Raw genomic sequence first — 23,077 nt, 5'->3', positions numbered from 1 at the left:
CTGACTTGTCTAGTTAGCCACAGAGTTTTGTCTCAAATGAAACTTTTCCTGAAAATATAACAAGTACTCCTCTGATAGAATAATAATACATGGAGGACATGGTGGGCAGGGAACTGGTAGCCTGAAAGAGGTCCCTTTAGAAGGCTTAAAAACCAGTGGCTTCAAGATGTACTAAATCTTTAGATGTACTAAAACCCACTATTTTTTCCCTTTCTTGTTTGCTAATTAACAGTCCTTAGGTTTTAAATATTCTAAGTCTGAAGCACTTGTTAGAATGTATTAACAACTATATAACTATCAGGGTAGAAAATTTTTAAATTTTTTGGTTATTAATCTTCAGAATGAAAAGACTATTTATATTTCCTTGAATTGTTGTTACTAATTGTTAGCAATTACAAGAAATGGATGAACGAAGGACTATCAAACTCAGTGAGTGTTACAGAGGATTTGCAGACTCAGAACGCAAAGTTATCCCTATCATTTCAAAATGCTTGGAAGGAATGATTCTTGCAGCAAAATCAGTGGATGAAAGAAGAGTAAGTGCAATATAATTGTCTTTGACTAAATATATTTACTTTAGATTGCATTTTAAGTTGGTGAAATCAGTTGGGAAAAGGGTGAAGTAATCTGATGGATAGTTCTAATGTATATAAAAATTATTTTTAGTAAAAGAAAGTCTTGGAGTGGGTGGCCCTTCAGGCTCTGAAGACTGTTATGCTAAAATTTTGATTATTTTTTTTTTTAAATCTAATCTCCCCCCCTCCCACTATTGCTTAGTTGTACTCCAGGAGAATAACTAAGCTGGGCATTGTATGTTATAAATTGTATACTACACTATTCACTGTATTCAGTGAAAGTTCAGAGAAGGAAATGGTCAGGCAGATCTTGAGATGTCAGACTTGCCTTAAACAGGAGAGTTAACTCAGGCTGGATCTTGAAACCTAGGTAGTATACAGAATGATGAGCTGTGAAGAGGAGGAAGTCAGGCATTATGAGAAAAGGGAACAGCACAGCCATCATATCCTAATAAAGATCTAGCTAAGTTTTTCTAACTATTAATAGAATCCTAACTCAGATTAGCTTGAAGAAAGAAAAGAGAATTTTTGGCTCTTTAATTGGCAGTTCTAAGGTGCATTTATATTTAGGTATGCTGGATCCAAGATTATGCACAGTATATTTAGGTTACTCCTCTTCTCTCTTTTTACCCCTTAGCAAATGATTGCTGGAGATAGCAATAGCAGCAAAAGTAAAGCATGACTTAGGGATGACTTTTTATTAAATGACAGGCAAAATGTGCTATTAACAGATATAGGAACAAGGAAGAGAGATGGTGATGAGTAGGGAGGAGTTTGTGAAGATAAAGCATTCTGTTTGAAAATCACAAGTTTAAGATGTCAATAAAATATTCAGACAGAGGTATGTATATCCAAAAACAATAAAAAATATTTATGTCTGTTTTTAAGTTTTAGGTAAAACTTTATATTCAAACTTAATGTTTTTCACTGGGCACTATTTGTGAGCTCCTTCCCTGTGCTCTTTTAGCTTTCCACAGTATTTCTTCAGTATGTTTATCTTTTCTCCGTTGGATGAATGAAAGCCTTTATATTCCTGTTGATTACTCTCTTTTTACAGTTAGATGCCCTTTCCCTTTTTCTAAGCAAAGGTCACCTATTTGTAGACATCCCTTAAGGAAAAAGACTTTTTCCTTTAACATTTCTTAGAACCTGCGCTTGAGAATATCCTCTACCTATATTCATCTTGTCAGTTAGGTCTTTCTTATCAGATAAATTTCAGTGGGTTAAAGCTGCTGAGTGAAGATATTTCATGAATATTACAGATTAATGAAGTGGTAACTTCTTTGTAAGTTGATTATTTTTCTATTGGAAAATAGAGCATTTAGGTTTTTTTTCTTTGCACTGATTAAAGCTTTTTAAAAGCTAATGTAGTAATTACAAGCAAATGAAGTCGTGTTTAAAACTTACTACATTTCTTGTATATTTATTCTTGCATTTGTATTTAGGTATGCTCTTGTATATTTATCCTATATTCTTGTATATAGGATTCTCAAATGGTGGTAGACTCCTTCAAGTCTGGGTTTGAACCTCCAGGAGACTTTCCATTTGAAGATTATAGTCAGCATATATATAGAACCATTTCTGATGGGACTATCAGTGCATCCAGACAGGAAAGTGGGAAGATGGATGCCAAAACCACAGTAGGAAAGGCCAAGGGCAAGTTGTGGCTCTTTGGAAAGAAGCCAAAGGTAAAAGTCATAAAATTCCTATATGTCGATCTGTTGTTTTAGTGTATCAGTTAAATCAATGTAGTTGTTGAATGAATAATGATTTACTGTTAATGGAGGATCAGTATTTTCATTCTGAATGATTCACTTAACTTTATACCTATTAGGAACTATAGTTTTATACTTTAACAACAAAAGTTATTTCTGGATTTAACATTTGACCACCACTCTGTAATGAGTACAAATATTAAATTAGTTAATTTCTCATTAAATCTTATGCTTTTAAAATTTCATTTGTGTATAGTTTCAATCAAAATTTCTAAGGAAACTTTATGATCCAACTGTACTAAAATTGTAATTTTCAGGTGGAATGAAGATCACAGCAGTAATAAATGTTGAGTTAGGTCTTATAGATTATTCTAGCAAAATTATTTTTATCATCCATATGAATTTTTAATGGTAAGATTCAGAGTTTTTGGTTATTTGAAGTTTAAAAAAATCTTTAATTTACAAAGAGAATTTCACTGTTAACTTCTTGTTAGAACCTTGTTAACTAATTGTTAGAACATGTCTTTTCACATGCTCTTTATTTTAGATAGATCTAGCTCAGCTGGCAAGTAAATGGAATAGATGAGTGTTTTATCTTTCTGATCAATTTAAGGATTATAGTAGTGTAATATCAGTGAGGAGAATAGATAAATACTTTTAAGCTGCTGTATATAACTCAAACTATAATATACCTATAAGTACCTCTAAAGCACAATTATAATTAATGGTCTTTTTTTCGTTAATTTTAATAACATTGTTAAATTGCGAGATGAGTCCTTTTATAGTCAAATCAGAATAGCTAGAAGATCTTAGAAAAGAAGTAATACAGAAATAAAGACCAGAAGAGGAGATGGCCTAAGGATGAAATGGAAACAGTTTGAGAGGAAAGCCACAAATGTAGTACCTTTTTTTTGGTCTATCAGTATAATAGCTGTAATACAGTTTTAACATTCTGAGTGTGATATTGCTTATTTGGATAACATAGCTATAACTGCTGCCTTTATCTTTGACATTTATAGGTTAAATTTATCTAGCTAGGACTCCATGGTGGTACTAATATTCTAGAAATCAGAAGAGAATATTTTATCCAGGTCATACTGTTTTCTTTACCGGTATAATTGTGTACTGTTTATTTCTAATCTGTCAGCTTGTAAAAAATGATCAGATGAAATGGTACATTTTAAAAGTATATTTGACATTTAAAATGATAGTTTTGGCAAAACTCATGTTAACTTTCTTATAACATTTATATAGGAAACTTTATTTGAGATATGTTTTGTGGAAAGTATGTTGCCAAAAATAGAATTTTCATCTGGGAAAAAAACTGCACATTTGGCTTATTGATTCCTTTCTTTATTTCCATATTAGCCACAGTCCCCACCCTTAACCCCTACTAGTTTATTCACATCCAGTACTCCTAATGGGTCCCAGTTTCTCACATTCTCCATTGAGCCCGTGCATTATTGTATGAATGAAATAAAAACAGGGAAGCCCAGAATTCCTTCTTTCAGAAGTCTCAAAAGAGGGGTAAGTTTTAATAATGGGTTAAAGTGCATGATGGCCTATTGTGTGTGTAGTGTGGCTTTTAATACTCTCCACCCTCATTATAAGGCTCTCTCCTATAAATACATAGTTTAAAAAACACTACAGAATTAAGTATAGCTGCCCTCAAGTTAAAAACAACTCCTCTTTATAACATTTGAAATGTTCAACCATAAAAGAATGGTATTATAAAGAGGGTGCTGGGTACAATCATATTTTAGCTATTTTTTTTTTTATTCATGTGAAATCATATGTCCACCATTGTCTTGTAATGTATTTACATTTTTAAGACTTTCAGTAATTTGTCACTGGAGTTACTCTTGTGATAATTTGTCACTAATGCTGACTTCATATGCCAATTTATAAAGTATTATTTCATTGACAACAAAAATATCAAGTGCAATGTTAATTGCCCTACTTTTAGAAGCATAAAACAAATTCCTGTAGTCAATAAAAAGAGGTTTGTTAATTATCAAGGTTGTTTGTGTATTAAATTATCAAAAGGTATTTTGTAAATTGTAAAGGCTTTTTAAAATTTTGGCTATATTGAGTAATGTTTAAATAGAAATTGTTTTATTGAATTAAAAGAAAAAGGAAAGCATTTTTACCAGAATTTTTCCTTTATAGTTTTTTTCATTGGCCAACCTTTGGTATTTATAAGACTACTTTGCAAATGAAGGTTTTAAGAATAGTCAGAAACTAATTTTAAACTGTTTATTCACAACTATTATGAATAAATAAATTAGTGTTCTTCCATATGTCAGTGATGCTTATTTCTCTTGTTTATGTTTCATTTTAAGGGTGTATTTGAATATTCACAGCCCATAATTTAAATACATTTATAAAATTTGATTGAACATAAAAACAGAGGTGTAATAACCCATAAATAAGAAATCAGAATCTATCAGTGTCCTTAAGTGACACGAATTCTCTCTCTCTCTCTCTCTCTCCCTCTCCCTCTCCCTCTCCCTCTCCCTCTCCCTCTCCCTCTCCCTCTCCCTCTCCCTCTCCCTCTCTCCCTCTCTCCCTCTCCCTCCCTCCCTCTCTCTCTCTTTCCCCCCATCTATCTTAAAAGCACTTTAGTTGGTTTTTTTTGGCCACATGTAGGGTAACATATACTAATTTAGGCCAAGATTGCTTTATATATGTATATATCCATTAAAACAATATGACAGACTTAACTGATGCTTAGTAATACAGCAGAAAAGTTCCACTATGCTACATAAACTCCTTTTGGATTTCTTTTTGTCCTTTAATGACACAAACTTCTCAGTGTCTACCTTACCTAGTTCTGTAAGTGGATGATGATAGAGATATTTGTTGACATTTTGAAAAGTCCGTGTGAATGAATTTGTCTTTAAAGCCCTCAAAACTTGTTTGAAAGACTTTAAAGAATCATAAATGGGATTTCTATTGCTTGAGGTAAGAGAGTAGAATTAATTCCCATGTTGCTTCTCTAGTCAGTGTACGCTACACTAAATATTGTGTTACATAAATCATGAAAATTACTATTTAGTGGTCACATTTTTATAATTTTTGGTGTATTTTTCTGCATATTGAGACTGCCAGGCCAAGTTACATTACTCTATGCAATATAGTCATAGAAATATGAACTAAATATAATCCTCTTTAAAAGTTTAGGTAATTAGAATGAATTTGGGAGAGAACAGCTTAAATATGTTACATTCTCATTCTTATTGTGAATTAAGTTTGTGAGTAGATTTTTACAACTGGATAACTTAAAATTATTTCCTTGGTCATTATTTATTTTCACGTATTGCCTTATTTTAAAATAAAAATAGATTGTTTTTATGGAAGCCTAGTTTAGAAGGCCAGAATTCTTTTACTTTTATTATTAGTTTCCATGCCAAAGAAGAAAGCAGTATGCAAGATAGGAAATATGTCAAACAAACCAGTTACGAAATTGAGAAGATGGAGCAGCGAGAAAAGTTTATTACAGTTGAGATATTTCTTTCTGCTTTAATTGATAAGTGGTAGTTTACTAGATACTATTTCAAAATTAATCCATATAGATGTTTTCCTTCCACTAAAGAATTTTCTCAATAGCATTAAAACCAACAAGAAAGAAGGTAAACTTTAATAAGCCCATTTATGTGTTTTTACATGTTTTTTTCAGGCCATTAAGCTTTTAAAGTAAGTCTTGAGGTTTCTTAAAGCTGATTAGTTGTACCATTCAATTCAGAAACTCTTGTTTTGATCTGTATTTATTGGACATCATTTTTCCTAAACACTTTTCGGCTTTTCTAAAAAATTAGTATTTCTGACAGATAAGGGTCTGTAATTTTCTTTTGTGACATTAGGTTCTAACTGTTAATGGATATTTGGGGCATACCTAAACTTAAATACTTAATATGTATATAAACTTAACATTTTTATTCTATAGCTATTTCATTTGAGCTGCATTGGGTACTACCTTGTTTTAATAATAGATTTATCTAGCAATAACAATTAAGTCCATTTTCTTTCTGTCTCAATTATTTATGATCTTATAAACTTCCAGTGTTACTCTTCTAAGGTTTTATCTTTCCAGAGTACAGTTCTCAGGATTTTGGCCTATCTTTAAAGGAAATAATGATTAATAATTTTAATTGCCTAACTGATTTTTATTTTACTTCCATTGTGTACTCATTAAAGTGTAGTAGGCATGTGAAATTTTCTAGGTGGGGATAGGTAATAATTGTGATGAAAATAAGGTATTTCTGTATTTAGTATGTATTACTTTATTTAAAAGACAAGAATACATCTCTAATATCTTTACAAAGAACTTCAGGTTTTTAAATGTCCTAAAATCTAAGATTATGAACTATAAATTTATTTTCTAACTGATAGTAAAACTAGATTAGCTAAAAACAGAAGCATTTGATATTTCGCTTAATAGTTATCTTTAGTATTCTCTCTAAAAGATACTAATGTAGAAACTGAAAAAATAATTTGCATCATTTGGAAATTCAGTTGATGAATTTTATCCTGTAAGATAACCAAATTCAAATGCATTATTAATTTTATTTCTTGTCCTATATGTAATTGTTTTAATAACATTTGAAGCCCATGAAATCTTTCTTTATTTCAAACCTTTTTATCTCCTCACTGGGAATTTTGTTATAGCAAATAAGTTGTGGTTTTTTGTTCCCTAAAACTACTGACAGTCTAAAGAATGTTCAGCTTAATTTGGAAAAATAGGGTAGCATAGCAAGTGTCATCTTTTCTTACCATCATGATCATTAATATATGGCCAGTTCATCAGAGATAAGGGGTAGATATTTTTGTCAAGTATTTATTAAGATTCATTCTTTTTTTTTATGTTAAATTCTAGGTGACAACCCCCACAACACACACACCTTCTCTAAAATATCATGATTGGGAAAACTAAACATTTTAGAGGCTTCTAATCAAATGTGATTGATGTGAAAATGAACTTTGTAAAGCTCACTGCATATTCTGGGTTAGAGGGTGTGTGTGTACGTGTGTGTTTGTGTGTTGTGTGTGTTTTAAGTTGGGATACTAGATAAATGCAGATGTAATGTCAGTTTTGGAATCCCTACAAGTCACAGAATGTGGATTATATATATGTGATGTGTATACTGTATGAAAGCATTCTGGATGGTTTCCTCAGAGTCTGTGTCATTTCATATTTTCAGAAAGAATAAATCTTATCTATCTAAAAAATTGAAGTTTTTTAGTATTGCTTTTTGTTGAACACATGGATTTTAAGAATAAAAATGAGAGTAGAAGTTGTAATTCCAAAGCAAAATTCAACCTGTTTCTTTGTGTCTGTTAGAAAATATTTGAGAAATTTGAATCAACGTGATTCATTTATTATTTTGATAATGATGTGTTTTTAATGTGCTAGTGCATTAAAAGGCACCTTAAAAACTAAAGTAGAAATATTTCCTTCACCTTTCCATGACCTATTTAAATTCAAAAAAGTATTTGAACTATGCAAATTCAGATATTTTGGTTTTTTTGCATTGGAAAAAATATTCCGTTTTTTAAATAAATTTCATGTAGGATCTAATTTTAAATGACTAATTAGATCTTTCACATCCAACTTTTCAAATATTAGTATTTTGAGAATGAAGAGATATATAAGTGAAATCTGGGCTGTGAAAATTAAAGAAATGCATGATTACTGATAGAATGAAAACTATTTACTTTTGAGTTTTAATTAGTTAAACCTAGAAAATATCTGCCCATTATCATAAGTGTATGCTTTTTTTTTTCCTGCAAGTAATTTACTTTCCCAAATTGTGCTTTAAATTGTTTTTCTGGCATAATTGTATGGATTGTGAAATGTACATGATGTATTTTCATATTACTAAAAAAAAGTATAGGTATTGCATCTTCTGTGTTATGGTTTCATGTAAATAATTGCCATTTCTTTCTGTTTTCCATTGAACTATTCAGTGGTCGGTGAAGATGGTAAGCCTTATGTGCTGATCTATATACTGTGCCAACATTTAGTGATCTCAAAACATTGTTTTGTTTAATTCAAAACATGTGGTAAAGTACATTTTCACCTTCTTTTTATATATATAATTTAATCCATATTCCAGCATATTGCCAGTACCTTTTGATGTCATCAGATTTTAAAAGAATGTGGTTAACCATAATTAATGCATTAAATGTTATTGAGGTGAGGAGTCCTTGTCTTGTTAGAGAAGTACATAAAATTATGGTTAAACATTATTTTAAAAGTTACATGGTAGAACAAAAGTTCAAGTTTTATACTGAAGGAAAATTTAGCAAAAATAACTTTTAACACCCTGAAGAAAGAGTATATGATTTTTAACTTATCACAAGGATCATTAAATTTTCCAAAAAATAAGAATGAAAATTTTCCTGCTAATTTAATTGTAGAGTCAGTTTTTTGGTAAAGTTTTCTGTACTGTTTTAGAGGGTGTTTTTTTAATTATTTGAAGGAGTACCACAGATTATCTGATTACCGTGTGTGCGTGTGTGTGTGTGTGTGTGTGTGTGTGTGTGTGTGTGTGTGTGTGTTTGAAATGTTCTTTGGTATACTTACTTCAAACAGATTACTCAAACTAAACTATGATGATCTGAACCAGAAATTAATAGCTTCTCATTTTTGGAAGATAAACCACTCTTTTTTCAGACTCTTACAATTGGGCCTTTTATGAATTCCCTTGTAGTCAGAGAGGTTGTTAAATACCTCGGAGGATTTCATTATAGCCATAGAAAATAAAGAGAGTTTAGTTCTCATATCCTAAAAGAATAGGATATAATGTCAAAGTGTGATATTAGAGATGCAGCTGAATAAGATATCTGTTAATAAATTTAAGAATAAAGTTTGATTAGGGTAAGGGGAAATCTGTATGATTTACTTGTTAGTAATTGTGAATTTAGTCTATTACCAAAACATATTGAAATACATTTCTTCATTTCATTGTCGCTTTTCATATTTTTTAGGAATTTTAAAAAAATATAAATTAGAACTTTTATCTTTGTCATCTATTACAGTAGTTCTTAAAATCTGTATCCTAAATTAGATTAAATCTGAGAACTTGTATTAGAGATTGACCACTAAACTTACAGGCACCTGAATAGCAAACTCTGATATTCATTTATTTAAATCAGTTTTGGTTGATAGACAAATTCTTAATATTGGTGACTGGGAGGTGAAATAAAGCCATTTAGGCAGGATACCCTAATTCTTTAAGGCAGGGCTTGTTGAATATCCATAATGTGTAGGCCATTGGGGAAAATTCTAGGGATTCAGTCATTAATTAAATGTTATATTTGATTTTGTCTTATCCTAAAAAGTGAATTTTCTGTTTTAAAATTAAGTGAAAGATTCCTGTAGATGGTTATAAAAAGCTATTTAGGGCTGGCCACAGTGGCTCAGCCAACAGCGTTCTTACCTGCCATGCCGGAGGCCCGGATTTGATTCCCAGTGTATCCCCATGTGAAAAAAAAGGCTATTTAGCACACGTTACAGGTATAAGTGGCTCAAAGAACAAGAATACCCATATATATAGTGTTTTGGGGCCTCAGTTCAGTGACACTTTAAAAATTGAATCTGCGTTTTAAAAAAATCTCCATTTTGAAAAGAAAAATTAATGTGATAATCAATTTTTGGAACACATGAAAACTTTAAGTAAATAGAAGTTTATATTATATGGTATCAGTAGTTGCTGTGGTTCTGAGTAATCTCTAATAGCAGAGCTAAGTGACAGGAATTAAAATAGCATTTAAGAGGGAAAAAAGGCATCATTTAAGTCAGAATTTTACATTTAAATACTAGCACTTTTACTTAAATATTTGCTTGAGTATCAAAGCATTAAAAAATTATGAACATCAAGCATCCTTTCTAAAGAAAGATTTTATTTTTCTCTGGATCATATCTTTCAGGACCAGCTGAAGTATGTTAATTGGTTGTACAAAAGGATATTTTAAAATTATCCATGTTGGAATATAATTTCTACTTATGTTTCACTCAGTAATAGTTCTACCTTTTATTTTTTTAATCATCAAGTATGTTTTGACTCTAAAGAAAGGTTTACTAAATCGGATCATTCCAAAATGGTAACAATATTTAACTACCTCATTAATAAGATTTGTAGTTCTGAGGTAAAGGTAAACTGCTTACTTTAACTGAATTATATCAATTTCATATTTCCTTTTTGAACATTTGTAACATTCTGAATATCATCATGGCACAGTCAGTTTGATTTGGGAATGTGGTAGTAATATGTTATGTTATATATAAAATAACAAATTGTATAGATGAGAAATGTTATGTGTTTCCATGTTGTCGTTGTTGATATAAGAAGATTTATGTGTTCATTTTTAACTCTGCCAAGACATGAAAATGTTGTAATAACAGTTATCAATACCTGCTATTTTTACTTAGTCTGTTTCCTGGTTTTTTAAAATGACCAAAATTTGAACTCTTCAATACAGTTTGTTTTAATTAACATACACACATATCTTTTGAGTTGTTTTTTTTTCTAAAGAAGGAGGTAATTTGGGGCTAAATTATTGAACCTAAATTTAAAACTGGTATATATTATTATTTTATAGTGGGCATATTTAAAAAATAAAATTCCCAGAAAATGCCTTTTATAATGATTTGGACTCTCATTTCAGGGCCCGGCTCTAGAAGATTTCAGTCATCTGCCACCAGAACAGAGACGCAAAAAATTACAGCAGCGCATTGATGAACTTAACAGAGAACTACAAAAAGAATCAGATCAAAAGTATTTTTTTCTTTAATTTCTCTCTACCATTATTATTCCTTTCAGGATCTTCTTTAAATGATGTGTTTAAGTATGATTTTAAAATGATACATCCTATTGAAACTTCTTTTAAGGGGGAAAATACACTCTTCAACCTCGCAAAATTTGCCTTGTCATAGGTAAAAATGAAATGTTAGAGAGTTTCTTTGGTTGCAGATTTTTCAGTAGATGTTGATAATATATTTTTGTGTCTTTCATAAATTTGCAAGATAGTTGGATGATATTCTTTGCAAGCGAGAATGGTTTCACCTACAATAACTACCTCTTATATTTTGACATATTTTCATCTCTCTTTAATATATATTGAGATCAGTAGCAACCTGAGACTGCATTTATTTCAGTTGCAGCAAACCATGTTGAAAAACAGTGCTTGGTTACTTATAACTTCATTTTATTCATTCTTAGCTTTAACTTTTTTCATTTTTAGTAAGAAGTTTGCTTTTTTTTTAATGGAAGTTGAAGAACCGCATAAGGTCAACAAAGTGTTATTACAGTGGATTGGTAACTTTCTGTCTCCATTTACACAGGATAAAATTGGGTCTAAAATCTAGTATGAATAATTGAACTTTTGATTTTGAGAATTATTGTGCATCAAGTGTGATGGATGCTTAATCTTAAATTGGATGTTGCAGTATTAGTATAAACAATTTTTAAATGAAATTTAATTAAAATATTTCTTACTTAGAGCAACATGTAAATAATCTCTGGAAAATTATAGCATTTAATCTAATATTTGGCACTTACCATATATAATAGAATGTGTCAAGACTATGGAAGATACAAAAATGGATTAAAACATAGTTCCTGATCCTAACAGTTCACATTCTAGTTGAGGAAGATAAGACTCATTAATGGCTAATTTTCATACAGCTGGATTGTGATGGCTGCTAATAGGGGAACCTAGGGAATGAATTCTTACTAGAGTAGTTAAGAAAGACTTAATGGAAGAAGGATGAGGGAATGGGGAGGGCAGTGGTATAGGAAACTAATGTATATTGAGAGATTATTATGTATCAGGTACCGAGCTAGGCATTTTACATGGGCTATGGCATTCATTACTTCAAAGTAGCCCAAGATGGTTGTTCCTATTATATAGAGAAAGAAGCTGAATAAATACATAATTTATTTAAAGATATGTAGCCAATTAATGTCAGAGTTGACATCTAAATACTGATTGGTTTGTCTCCATAGCATTGGAATTTCACCTTAATAAGAGAATAGGAATTTGTTATTAGAGAAGAAGGTGAGGGAGAAAGGGTAGGAACCTTCAAGAAAGAGTGGGAAACAAGAAGAGGTAAAAAAATATGAATGTTCTTACCATGGCTTGGAATTAGCTCTAATCCAGGGAGTTTAGATTAGAGAATGAATGGAATGGAATGGAAGAAGATAATGATGAAAAGTAATAGGATGAGTTATGAAAAGTTTTGAATGCTTTTCTTTAGACTTCTGTAAGTATTGGGGAGTTGGGGGTGTGGGTGGAGGAAGAGCATATCACCAGCTCTGTATTCTAAAGAAAGGAAATTGTAAGCTGTATAAAGAGTAGATTGGATGGGAAAGAGATTGGAGGCAAGGAGACCGATTAGGGTACTTTTATAATAATCTGGGTGGGAGATGATGAGAGCTGAAATTAGGGCGGAGACATAAGATTAGAAAAGAGGGATAGACATGAAAGTTATTTCGGAGGCAAAGTGGGTCAGATTTCTTGGATATCTGAGAAGAGAAAATTGGAGGAGTCAAAACAAAGCAGGTTTGTAGCTCAGGAGAGTGAGTAGAGAAGGGTTTAATTGAAACTAAGAAAAGATAATGGTTTTGTTTAATGTTGATTTTTGAAATAAGTGAAAAATCCATATGGAAGTGTCCAGTTGGATATTAGAAATGTGAAACTAGAATTTAGGAGGAGGACTGAAGGTATATATTTGAAAGTCATCTGATAAGTAATATTTAAACAGTAAGAGCTCATCCTCATAGATCGTAGGATGAAATGAGGAGAAACCTTTGTCATTTTATGTAGGTTACATTTAAAAATTGAAGAGAGAGAAGGGGTCAGTGAAGGAAGGAGATTTTGAGAAAGCAGAAATGTGATGAGAAAAAGAAAATATAATCTCCAGGAAGCTTAAGAGGAAAAGAGTATTAAATATTCCCCAGTAGTGCCATGTGTTAGAATTAAGGAGAGCTGATGAAGGAATAATCTATCATAATGTGATTATAGAAGATGAAAGGGGTTAAGAGGAACTAGCGAATCATTGAATTTAGTGAGCAAGTTAAAGATGACATTCCTATTTCTAGCATAGATGAGTAGGAGGAGGATGATATGAACTGAGAGAAAGAACACTGGTAGAATAGTATGGCTAAATGGGAATATAATGAGTTTGATTTTTAAGAATACTGACAAATATTCTTCCAGCCCTTGATTTAAACCTATTGTATGTGTAGGATATATGTAATCTCCTCATTTAGGAAAAGGTCTATATTCATAAACTACTAACTCTGCATATATTATCAGCTTTTTGCTTATTCTCTTTAGTGAAGTAATGTTTGATTAAACTTAAAGAGTTATGGCTTTATTTATAGATCAGCTGTGTCTTAATTTGCCAGGCCTGCTATGACATATATCACAAACTGATTGGCTTAAACAACAGGAATTTATTGACCCACAGTTTGGAACCTAGAAGTCCAAATCAAGACCATGTTTCCTTCTTCCATGTTCTGGTGGTGGCTTGCTGGCAATCCTCTGTCATATGGCCATCTGTCTCTTCTTCTGGTTCCTTGCTTTGGCATCCAATCTCCTCTGTTTATAAGAACTTCAGCCATGTTGGATTAAAGCCTACCCTCATTCTGTTTGCCTACACCTTAACTAATGACATTTTCAGAGGTTCTGTTTACAAATGGCTACACACCCATGGGACGGGGGGTTAGGACTTGAACATATCTTTATGGGAATATGATTTAGTTTCCCACAGACTGCGTGTGAATCCCCCAAATGAAATGAAACTCTTTTAAATGGGAACATGTGAAGAAAATATTTAATATTGTGATTTCTTTCTCTTCTTCAGAGATGCACTCAACAAAATGAAAGACGTGTATGAAAAAAATCCGCAAATGGGGGATCCAGGGAGTTTGCAGCCCAAATTAGCAGAGACCATGAATAACATTGACCGCCTGCGAATGGAAATCCACAAGAATGAGGTAGATTTGTTATTCAGGAATTGTCTAAGATATATGTGTTTTCATAAATTTCATTATGATAAATTGAATTGGTTTTGCTAGAGTTATCTTCAAGTATTTATTTAACTTTATGGCTTATGACTTAAAAGTGAGGTATCTTTATGTTATATAATCTTTAGAATTAATACCTCGTTGAAGTTTTTTTTAATGTAAACCTTTATATAAAACTAAACATTTATGCTATTTTTTAACAGCTGTAAAGTTGATCATTGACCAAATTGGATGGTTTCCCTTCTCTTAAGAATTATCTAATTATAAAAACTCAAAGCACATGTTAAATGTAGATTATTTTATGAGCTCTTAAAAATATTTATTAAGCTCAGTTGTTTTGCTTATTTTTTCCTAAGGCTTGGCTCTCTGAAGTTGAAGGTAAAACAGGTGGGAGAGGAGACAGAAGACATAGCAGTGACATAAATCATCTTGTAACTCAGGGACGAGAAAGGTCATTTTTTTGCATTTTATTTGTATTTCTTCTGTTCCCCCAAACTTTTCTCATCCCTTTGTCCTTTCTTTATACAATTCTTTTTTCTTCCTCCCTAATTTAACCAGTTTGATTTTTAATAACCTCAGTCTTTTGAACCTAAGTAATTTTCTGTTTCTTTAACAATAGCTGCAGGTGAAGTTTGAAATTTTATATTGCTGTTCAGTTCTAGTTGTCATGCATCCAAAAACAAGTAAGAAGGTAGGAAATTCTCAGAGCTACAGTCTGAAGACATAATCTCCTCAGGCATGGGAGGAGTCTCTTCAGGTTTAGCTGGAGTTGAATGGCGTATGCTGAAGGAAAAATTTTCGTAACTGTTTTTGAACCAGAGTTTCCAAAAAAGCACTCTGCTAAAGTTTCTGTGTTTTCATACCACCTATGACATTTCCCTTTAAGTGTAATATATCTTTAAAAAATGTTTTTCATAATAAAAGTCATTTTAGAGAAGAATTTCTCTTGGTTGTAACTTAGTTACACTGTAATTAGAACAACTTCATTTCTAATTCTCCCTAGGTCTCGGTATCCTAAAAATGAAAATTGAGATTAAACTATCATTATGCAGGGTTGTTAGTAATAAACGAAACAGTGTACATAAAGCATGTAGTATAGCACCTGGTAAAAGCTTGACAAACGTTCGTCATTTGACAGATGTTACTTTCTCCTTCTGTTTCTCTCCCTTCCCATTGTCACTTTTTGGTAAGAGTACATATAATCTTCAAAATATCAAGAGATACCTAGAAATAAACTAGTTTTTGTTATTAGATAAAACCAGATTAAAAGGATCTAATCTTTCTGGCATGTGTTATTTAAGAATTTGGCTTCTAGGCTTACTCAATCTAATCCCGTAGATACTTCTATTAATATCTTATTTAGTCACTTGATTCTTTAGTAAAATTAACGTTATTTCTCTCTGATTTAAAAAGTTTTGAGAAAAATAAAATGCCTTTTGAATTCGTGTTCTTTAGTTATTAACTTCCCTATTAACATGACTAATTGGAAATTAACTTTACTTACAGTAGGTAGGATTGTTTTGCTGTTCAGTGACAGATAAAAATCTGTCCAAATTGGCTTGAACTAAAATGGGATTTTATTAGCTGATACTCCAGGAAGAGCTTGATCTAGGAGCTCAGTTGATATCCTCCGTACTCAGTTTCTCTCCACCTCACAGCTCTGCTTTATTTAAAGGCTTCATGTGGTTGGCTTCATTTTAAGGTCCATATGGTTATCTTCCAAAACTCTAGGCTCATGTTCTTCCAGATTCAAGTCCAGTGGGAAAGGGAGTGAGCTTCTCTTCCAGTAGTCCTATGCAGAAGTCTCTGTACATCTCTTAAATTTGTTTGGGTTGCAGACTTATTTGTGAACTGTTCACTCCAGCGATACGTGTGCTGTGCTGTCATAGCCCTCTGGAGAAACGACCTCACCTGAAACCTGTAAACTGAACATGGGTCTGGGTGGTTGGTTCCCTTAAGGAATTTTAGGGTTCACTTGATAAAGAAGGGGAAATGAATCCTAGATTATGAAAGACAGATGTCCACTACATTTTTCCATTTTATCTCTGGACTCAGTGATATTGAGGCATATGAATATATGCTGTGTGCCTAGAATATTTTTTATTTCAGGAAATTCAGCAAAGGAACATTTTTTATTAGAAGCCATTTGTATAGTAAAATTTAAGAATAAAAGGCTTAATATGGAACTGTGTCATTGATATTTGATTCTCTGATTTGATCCTGAGAAGATCAACTTGCATAGTTCCCATGTGTATGATACTTGATCAGAGATCATTTTATGTTTTATAGTCCTGAGGGAAGTTACACTGATGATGCAAACCAGGAAGTCCGTGGGCCACCCCAACAGCATAGTCACCACAGTGAGTTTGATGATGAATTTGAAGATGATGATCCCTTGCCTGCTATTGGGCACTGCAAAGCTATCTACCCTTTCGATGGTATGATTTTCTTAATATATTACATGCAATTAAATTGGTTCTTAAAGTCTAAACACATCACTTTACTCAGTTTAGTGTCCTTGGTTAAATAATTTGTCAGCAAAATATAATCCCAGATCATTAGTATGAATACTTTTGTTTTCACTGTTTTACAAATACAGAAAATTTTCTTTTTCTTCCAAACATGCATTTGAAAGGAAATTGCCTATCTTGTCAGTGTCCTAATAAAAACTATTAATTATCAAGTTTGGTTGATTACAGTATTTCCCCCAGAGATCTTACTACTGATACATGTACTCAACAAAGTTGAAGCTTCTTGAGCACGTAGCCCAAACCAGTAGGTGGAAGGCTGGTAGTAGCAATGATCTTCCTTACAGCTTATTGACAGTGAGAGACAGGTGCAAAATGGGTGGGCATAGCTGAATATCTCGCTCATATCTTGACTCTGTAGGTATCTTGTAGGTGAGGGGAGGGGAAGAATGTGGTGGTTTTTGGCTATACCATATTTTCCCCTGTGACATTTGGAGAAGAAACCATGTGAAGGAGGTAAGGCCTTATGGCCTTCTGCTGCACATTTTAGCTCTCCTTCTCTCCCTTGAACTATGAAAACTTCTTTATCTCAACTTCCGAAAGAGCAGAGTAACACATTCACATATAAATTGTAAAATGGTATATAATTTAAGGTCCATTCCTACCTATCCATTGTACTGGTTTTTAAATTGAATAAAATTTTTACTTACTCCTCATTCTGAGAAAATACTTAGGGTCTTGCTGTAAGGCAATCTGTACATTAAATGAAAATTCGTTTATTCAAATTGTTACTGCTAAGCAGTTGGTAATTGGGGTTGGGGACAAAGGGGGCCCCTGAGGCTGATTTTGTGGCCATGACCATTCTGCTTCTACCATCATCAGAGTTGGACTCTTACTTTTCTTTCTGCTCCCTCTTCAAACCATAGTTTTTCCTTCTTTCCTCCTACCCTCTCATTTTCTTACAACTATTCTTCTGACCTCTATTGCATGAATTTTCTAGATAACACCACCATTCAAATTTGGGAAAAGAATTGGAGTAATGAAATAGGAGTCAGGATACCTTGTCAAGTCATATAATATCACTGTGGTTTAGTTATTTCACCTGTGGGGGTGATATTAATGCCAACCTCAAAAGGTTATTGTGCAGCTCAAATGAGATAATGTATATGAAAGTGTTGAATAAACTACAAAGCATAATGGAGATGTTGTTTCTAATGGTTGGGCTCATGGTTCCAGATACTTTGAAGTCTTGGTAGTGCTTTAAGTTTTGTTTTGTATTTATAACTTTTATTCAAAATTATTGCTGTATTTAAATTATGCTTGAGCTATTAAAACTCTCATTTAGGACATAACGAAGGTACTCTGGCAATGAAAGAAGGTGAAGTTCTGTATATTATTGAGGAAGACAAAGGTGATGGATGGACAAGAGCTCGAAGACAGAATGGCGAAGAAGGCTATGTTCCCACATCATATATAGATGTAACTCTAGAGAAAAACAGTAAAGGTGCAGTAACTTATATCTAAACTAACCAGGCAACTTTGTGCTGTGTATAGAAAAGATAACATAAAATCAAAACACATCCAACAAAATAAGAAAACTTAAAGGGTATCCAAGGTGTATTGTTCACTATGTGAGCAGAGTATAGGCTTGATGTTAGAGATGTGACTATTACCACAAGAAAATGTTCTCATGATGCTTGACCGTTTGAGTGATGTTGGTGTGAAGCCTAAATGATGCCTATTGCTTTTTGTCCTGCGTAAGTCTGTGTGAAGGATTTGTGTTTTTCTGCCTTACAAATCATAGAATTTGATCTATTAGGTAGGAATACATAGATAGAAAGCCATTTTTCCCCCTTTGCTTCAAAAAGTAAAACTACTCTGAAATGCTATAGAAAGCTGATTCAAAAAAGAGTGGTTTGTTCTAGGAGTTTGAATTTGTTGCTTCAGTTTCCAAGAAAAACATTAGTAATTGACTAACTGGGTAAAATAATAATATGATCATTTTCGTTTGCCTCCCAATTTTTGGCTTTGGTTTTCCTAAAACGAAGAGAATGAACATCTAGTGCATAATCTGTTTTAGTGGTAGACTAATCAAGAGACCTGCAAAATGAGTTGACCTGGTCTAGCTCTTATGTGAATAAAAGTCTTCTTTTGAGACCTGAAGATATTTTCAGGCTTGCTAGTAGTTTTTAATAGTGTACAAGTTTCCTTCCAAATTAATGTTAATGTTTGTATTTTTCATCTTGAAAGTTTCTTTTGGGAAATACCACTTTAGTGATTATTAGCATTAGCAGTTGTACATAAGAAAATAGATGGTAAATAAACTAAAATAGAGGAAATCTTGAATGGAGGGAAAGTACTGACAAATATTTATTTTCAAAAGAAAAACTTTTTGACAAACTGGATTGGGAAAGATACCTGTGACACCATTTAATGACTTTTTTCATTTTAGCTGACTCATCAATTAACAATAGAATATTTTTTACTAATTAATTTCAGCTAGCATTGTTAGAAATGCTGTATAGTCAGTTCCACTATTTTTCCACAAAGATTGTGCAGTGCTAATTGTGTGACCACTTCTAAGTTTGTTGTGTGGAGAAATAAAAAGGAAATAAAGCAAGGACGTAGTTAAGAGACTATTCTTTAATTTTGCTCATATTCCAGATTTTTCTCATGTTTTCGGTAACTGTCTATAAAATGGTTAGACTGGGACAAACACTTGAAACTGAAATACCCCTTTTGGTCTTACCAAAGGTCTTCAGTAATTGTTCTTTTCTTTTTCCTCCTGGACTACAGGTTCCTGAAGAGGGTTTCTGAGGAAATGGGCAAGATGTTGAAGGAGGTTACATGCAGCTGCTTTGGGGGGGAGGGTTTTAGAGTTGACAGGTTCAAAGACAGAGAGAAGCAAATTGCATGAGTGCATGCAGACGTAATTTTTTTTTACTAACTTCATTAGCATTTTCATACATTGTTTAAGAAAACCTTTGTAATACCAGTCCTTAAATTCCTAGTTCACAGTTATTCATATGAAAGAAAACAAGCCAACAATGGCTGACCTTCATTTATTTTATTGATGTCCAAAAATCAGAAAAAAAAGCAGAGCTGTCATTAGATTTGTCTTACATTTGACTGTCCCAGCAGGACTGTCTCCATCCCAGCTGTATTTTAATTGGCTTTTAGATTCATTGTCTGTTAGAATACTTGCCATTTGTCAGTGTCTGCCTGCACCATCTCTGTGCTTGCTTAACATCCTGTTGCATGTCTACAGTGATCTGGCTAGATTTTTCAGGCATGTCTTTATATCCCTTGTTCTTGTCAATGTCTTTGTTTTGTTTTACATATTTAGTGCAGATCACTTTGTCAGACATCTCCCACACTAATGTTTCCATCCTAGTATTTGTGTGTGCTGCTATATAACTTCCCCACTGCAAAACATTCCAGTTTTGTCATTAATGAAGAAGTAATCTGTGAACCTGAAGTATTTATGATAAGAAAAAGAAAACATCTCTGCTCTAGACTACAGCCCAGTTGAAAGAACTCTTTGAAATGTGATACATCTTCAGCACCTCAGTCTGGAAAGAATCTATAGTCAGCACTGAAATCCTGGCATAATAGACACAGAAGATACTCACCACCTCAAGACAAAGAACTGTTTTCAAAAGTCAGCTGCTTCCATTCAAATGCTGCCTTAAACTAGAGTGCCTAAATCTGTTGATTGCCAACACTACCACTACAGTATCCCACAAAGGGCTTTATGTGTCAGCTCAGTGCGACCTCCTTTAACTCTGCAGTACTGCTGCAGCTGCCGATGTAGCCTCGGTAGGTAGCTTTTAGAGCTCTACCATGTATAGTGGTGCATCTTCAAATTTATGCACCAAGCTAAAGACCTGTCCAAATCTATTTTACTTTACTCAGTGTTTTTAAGAGACGTTTTATGGACCCCCTCATTGTCTTTTAATTTGGGGTTATGAAGTTCTTATTTGATTATTACCATGGTAGTTTGTGTCCAAGTGATGCTTTTGTTTGAACCAGATAAAATTTAGTGAAACATTGTAATGATCTATGTGCACTTTTACTTGTAAAATTGAAATTTCTGTATGTTTATACTTGTAAATATAATTGTCACTAGTGCCCCTATTGCTCATGTCGTCCTGCCTCGCATCTGTGATTCTGTTAATGACTTGTATCTTAACTCATTTCTTAGTGATGTTGTAATAGGGAGATGGGTGGCGGGGTGGGGAGGGATTTGTACCACTGAACCTTCATTAATTTGGTTCTTCACTGTTTTGAGGGGAGAAAGGGAATGTGAATTGGTCTGTGTATTCTTGGATTTGAAGCAATATTTTAGAAGCTGTGTAACTGCTTTAATAACTTTTTCCCAATGTTATTTGAATCACACTACCAATTGTACTAAAACTGAATGACAGTTGTATGAAAGTTAATGCCTTCATAAGATCAAATACAGCACTATTACACAGCTGATATACAGTATATTGAGGCTAGTAAACTTTAAAGTTTAGATTTTGAATCTCGTTACAGGGTTATTTATATAATGTGACATTATTCAGTAATGGCAGACTATATGAAGTAGTTTTTAAATCTATGCTATTTTTATTTTAAGGTTAGCAGTGAGGAGGAAGTGTGTTCTGGCTGTGTTTGTCTTCTGTACAAAGCCTGAAGTGCGCGTGTTTTTTTTGGCTAATAGCCACAGAGGGCAAAGTTTAAGGCTTTCTTGTAAGGACTAACTGTTCTTTTCAAGCAACTGTTTGTTTTTATAAAAGCAGGATTTGTTTCCGTAGGAGGCAAGTTCCTTTGCGTGGAATAGTGCAACCTGTCCATGGGTTATTACAATAGAAAAGGCATTTGTACTTGCACAGTTTAAATCATTCTTAGTCATTCTTAAATTTTGAACATGTGAATTGTTGAAAAGAAATCTTTGATTTTTCAGTAATTTTTACTCTTTTTGTGCACATGTTGATTTCATAATGGTAAATGCTTTGTTTAAGATAGTGTTCTCTGTTGAGAATATTTTCATGGAATAAAACAATCTTTTCATGGCCAGTTAAGGTGTATAGCGTGTTATCTCTTGTTGCTAAGTGAACTAAAGTGATGATTTTGTTCTCGAATGTGCTAGATTGCAGTTCTGCCAAGTAGGTGACAAGTTTCAGAAGTGGAAACATCTGTATTGGACAACTGTTTTTGCAGAGTAGTTTTGGAAATTTTGTTCTAGTTTTATTTTCTCAAACTTTCCTGAAGGAAAAGAAAATAATCTCTTTAGAGTAAATTTAAATTACATATAATAATTTGGATTTCTTAGCTTTGTTCTGTATTAGCTATGATGCACAAACCTTGCTTTTGCACTGTTTCATCCTCTGCATCCATAAGAACTGTTCCAGTATTGTGTACCCTGATCCAGCCATCACTTGACTGTCCTCTATTTCCTGTGCTTCTGTTTGAATTTCTGATCAATCGGGAGAGAACATCTGTGTTTTCCTTGCATTTCAAACCATGGGAAGAGAACATTTGCCATAATTAGTGTCATATCTGTCACTTTAGGAAGTGTAATTTTAGGAGATTCAGCTTTTTAGAAAGGCAAATGTGAAATTCTGACTAGAAACTTTCAGAAACCCAAAAGGAAATAAAACTCAGGGTAGGTCCTGAACAACGTTGAGTTGTAAATTTAGAAATCCATGGCATCCTTGGAAGTAGAGCCACACAAAACAATGAAAATAGCAGGAAGATAGTGTCAAATGTTACAGTGCCAGATGAACAAATATTTAAACATATCCCCCCCAAAAGCTCAAAACAATGAAAAAATCTTTCATTATCTGAACTAAGATCAGGGGAGTCAGATGCTTACTAGCTAGGGAAAGATAACATCCTTATAACAATATTAACAAAAGGAAAAGGATCTCTAGACTTTTGAAAAGGACAGATGTGCAAAGAGGAGAGCAGTGAACAAAGGCTAAAGAGACACCAAACAGATTTCAGTGAACTTGGTAACCAAATATATTCTAAGTACAGAGTCATATGTAATAATCTAAGAAATTATAGGAGGTGCCAAAAGATTGAGGTGGGGGTAAGCAAACATAGTTTCTGAAGAGTAAATGGTGGGAAATTTCATAAGAACCTTTGAATGTATATCTAATTTTGTCAGCATTTAGGAGGAAACATGGACAACTGACCTGGGTTCCTAAGAATAAGTCATGTCAGTTTATTTGCATTTCTTCTTCCTAGATATGACTTGAGCACTCTAGATTTGAACACAATTTCTGTATTTTACA

The 23,077-nt window shown here is 32.9% G+C and overlaps 1 protein-coding gene across 3 annotated transcripts in view; it reads left to right on the top strand.

Annotated features, from left to right (window-relative positions):
- The window catches only part of FNBP1L (formin binding protein 1 like), a 128,914-nt gene extending 107,060 nt beyond the window's left edge, over nt 1-21,854 (top strand). Inside the window, exons 8-16 of one of the 3 annotated variants that reach the window (XM_077120239.1) lie at nt 390-536; nt 2,060-2,263; nt 3,659-3,817; nt 8,258-8,272; nt 10,961-11,070; nt 14,163-14,295; nt 14,682-14,776; nt 16,615-16,763; nt 18,139-21,854. In XM_077120239.1, coding sequence (XP_076976354.1) covers nt 390-536; nt 2,060-2,263; nt 3,659-3,817; nt 8,258-8,272; nt 10,961-11,070; nt 14,163-14,295; nt 14,682-14,776; nt 16,615-16,763; nt 18,139-18,317 — 1,191 coding nt within the window. In that variant the 3' untranslated portion in view covers nt 18,318-21,854. The remainder of the gene's footprint in view (nt 1-389; nt 537-2,059; nt 2,264-3,658; nt 3,818-8,257; nt 8,273-10,960; nt 11,071-14,162; nt 14,296-14,681; nt 14,777-16,614; nt 16,764-18,138) is intronic. The other 2 variants (XM_077120238.1, XM_077120237.1) reach the window with 2 other exon arrangements.
- The last annotated feature ends 1,223 nt before the right edge of the window (nt 21,855-23,077 follow it).

The sequence above is a fragment of the Tamandua tetradactyla genome, chromosome 11, assembly GCF_023851605.1.
Source record: "Tamandua tetradactyla isolate mTamTet1 chromosome 11, mTamTet1.pri, whole genome shotgun sequence".
Classification (NCBI taxonomy): domain Eukaryota; kingdom Metazoa; phylum Chordata; class Mammalia; order Pilosa; family Myrmecophagidae; genus Tamandua; species Tamandua tetradactyla.
This window is presented reverse-complemented; position numbering and strand designations above follow the sequence as displayed.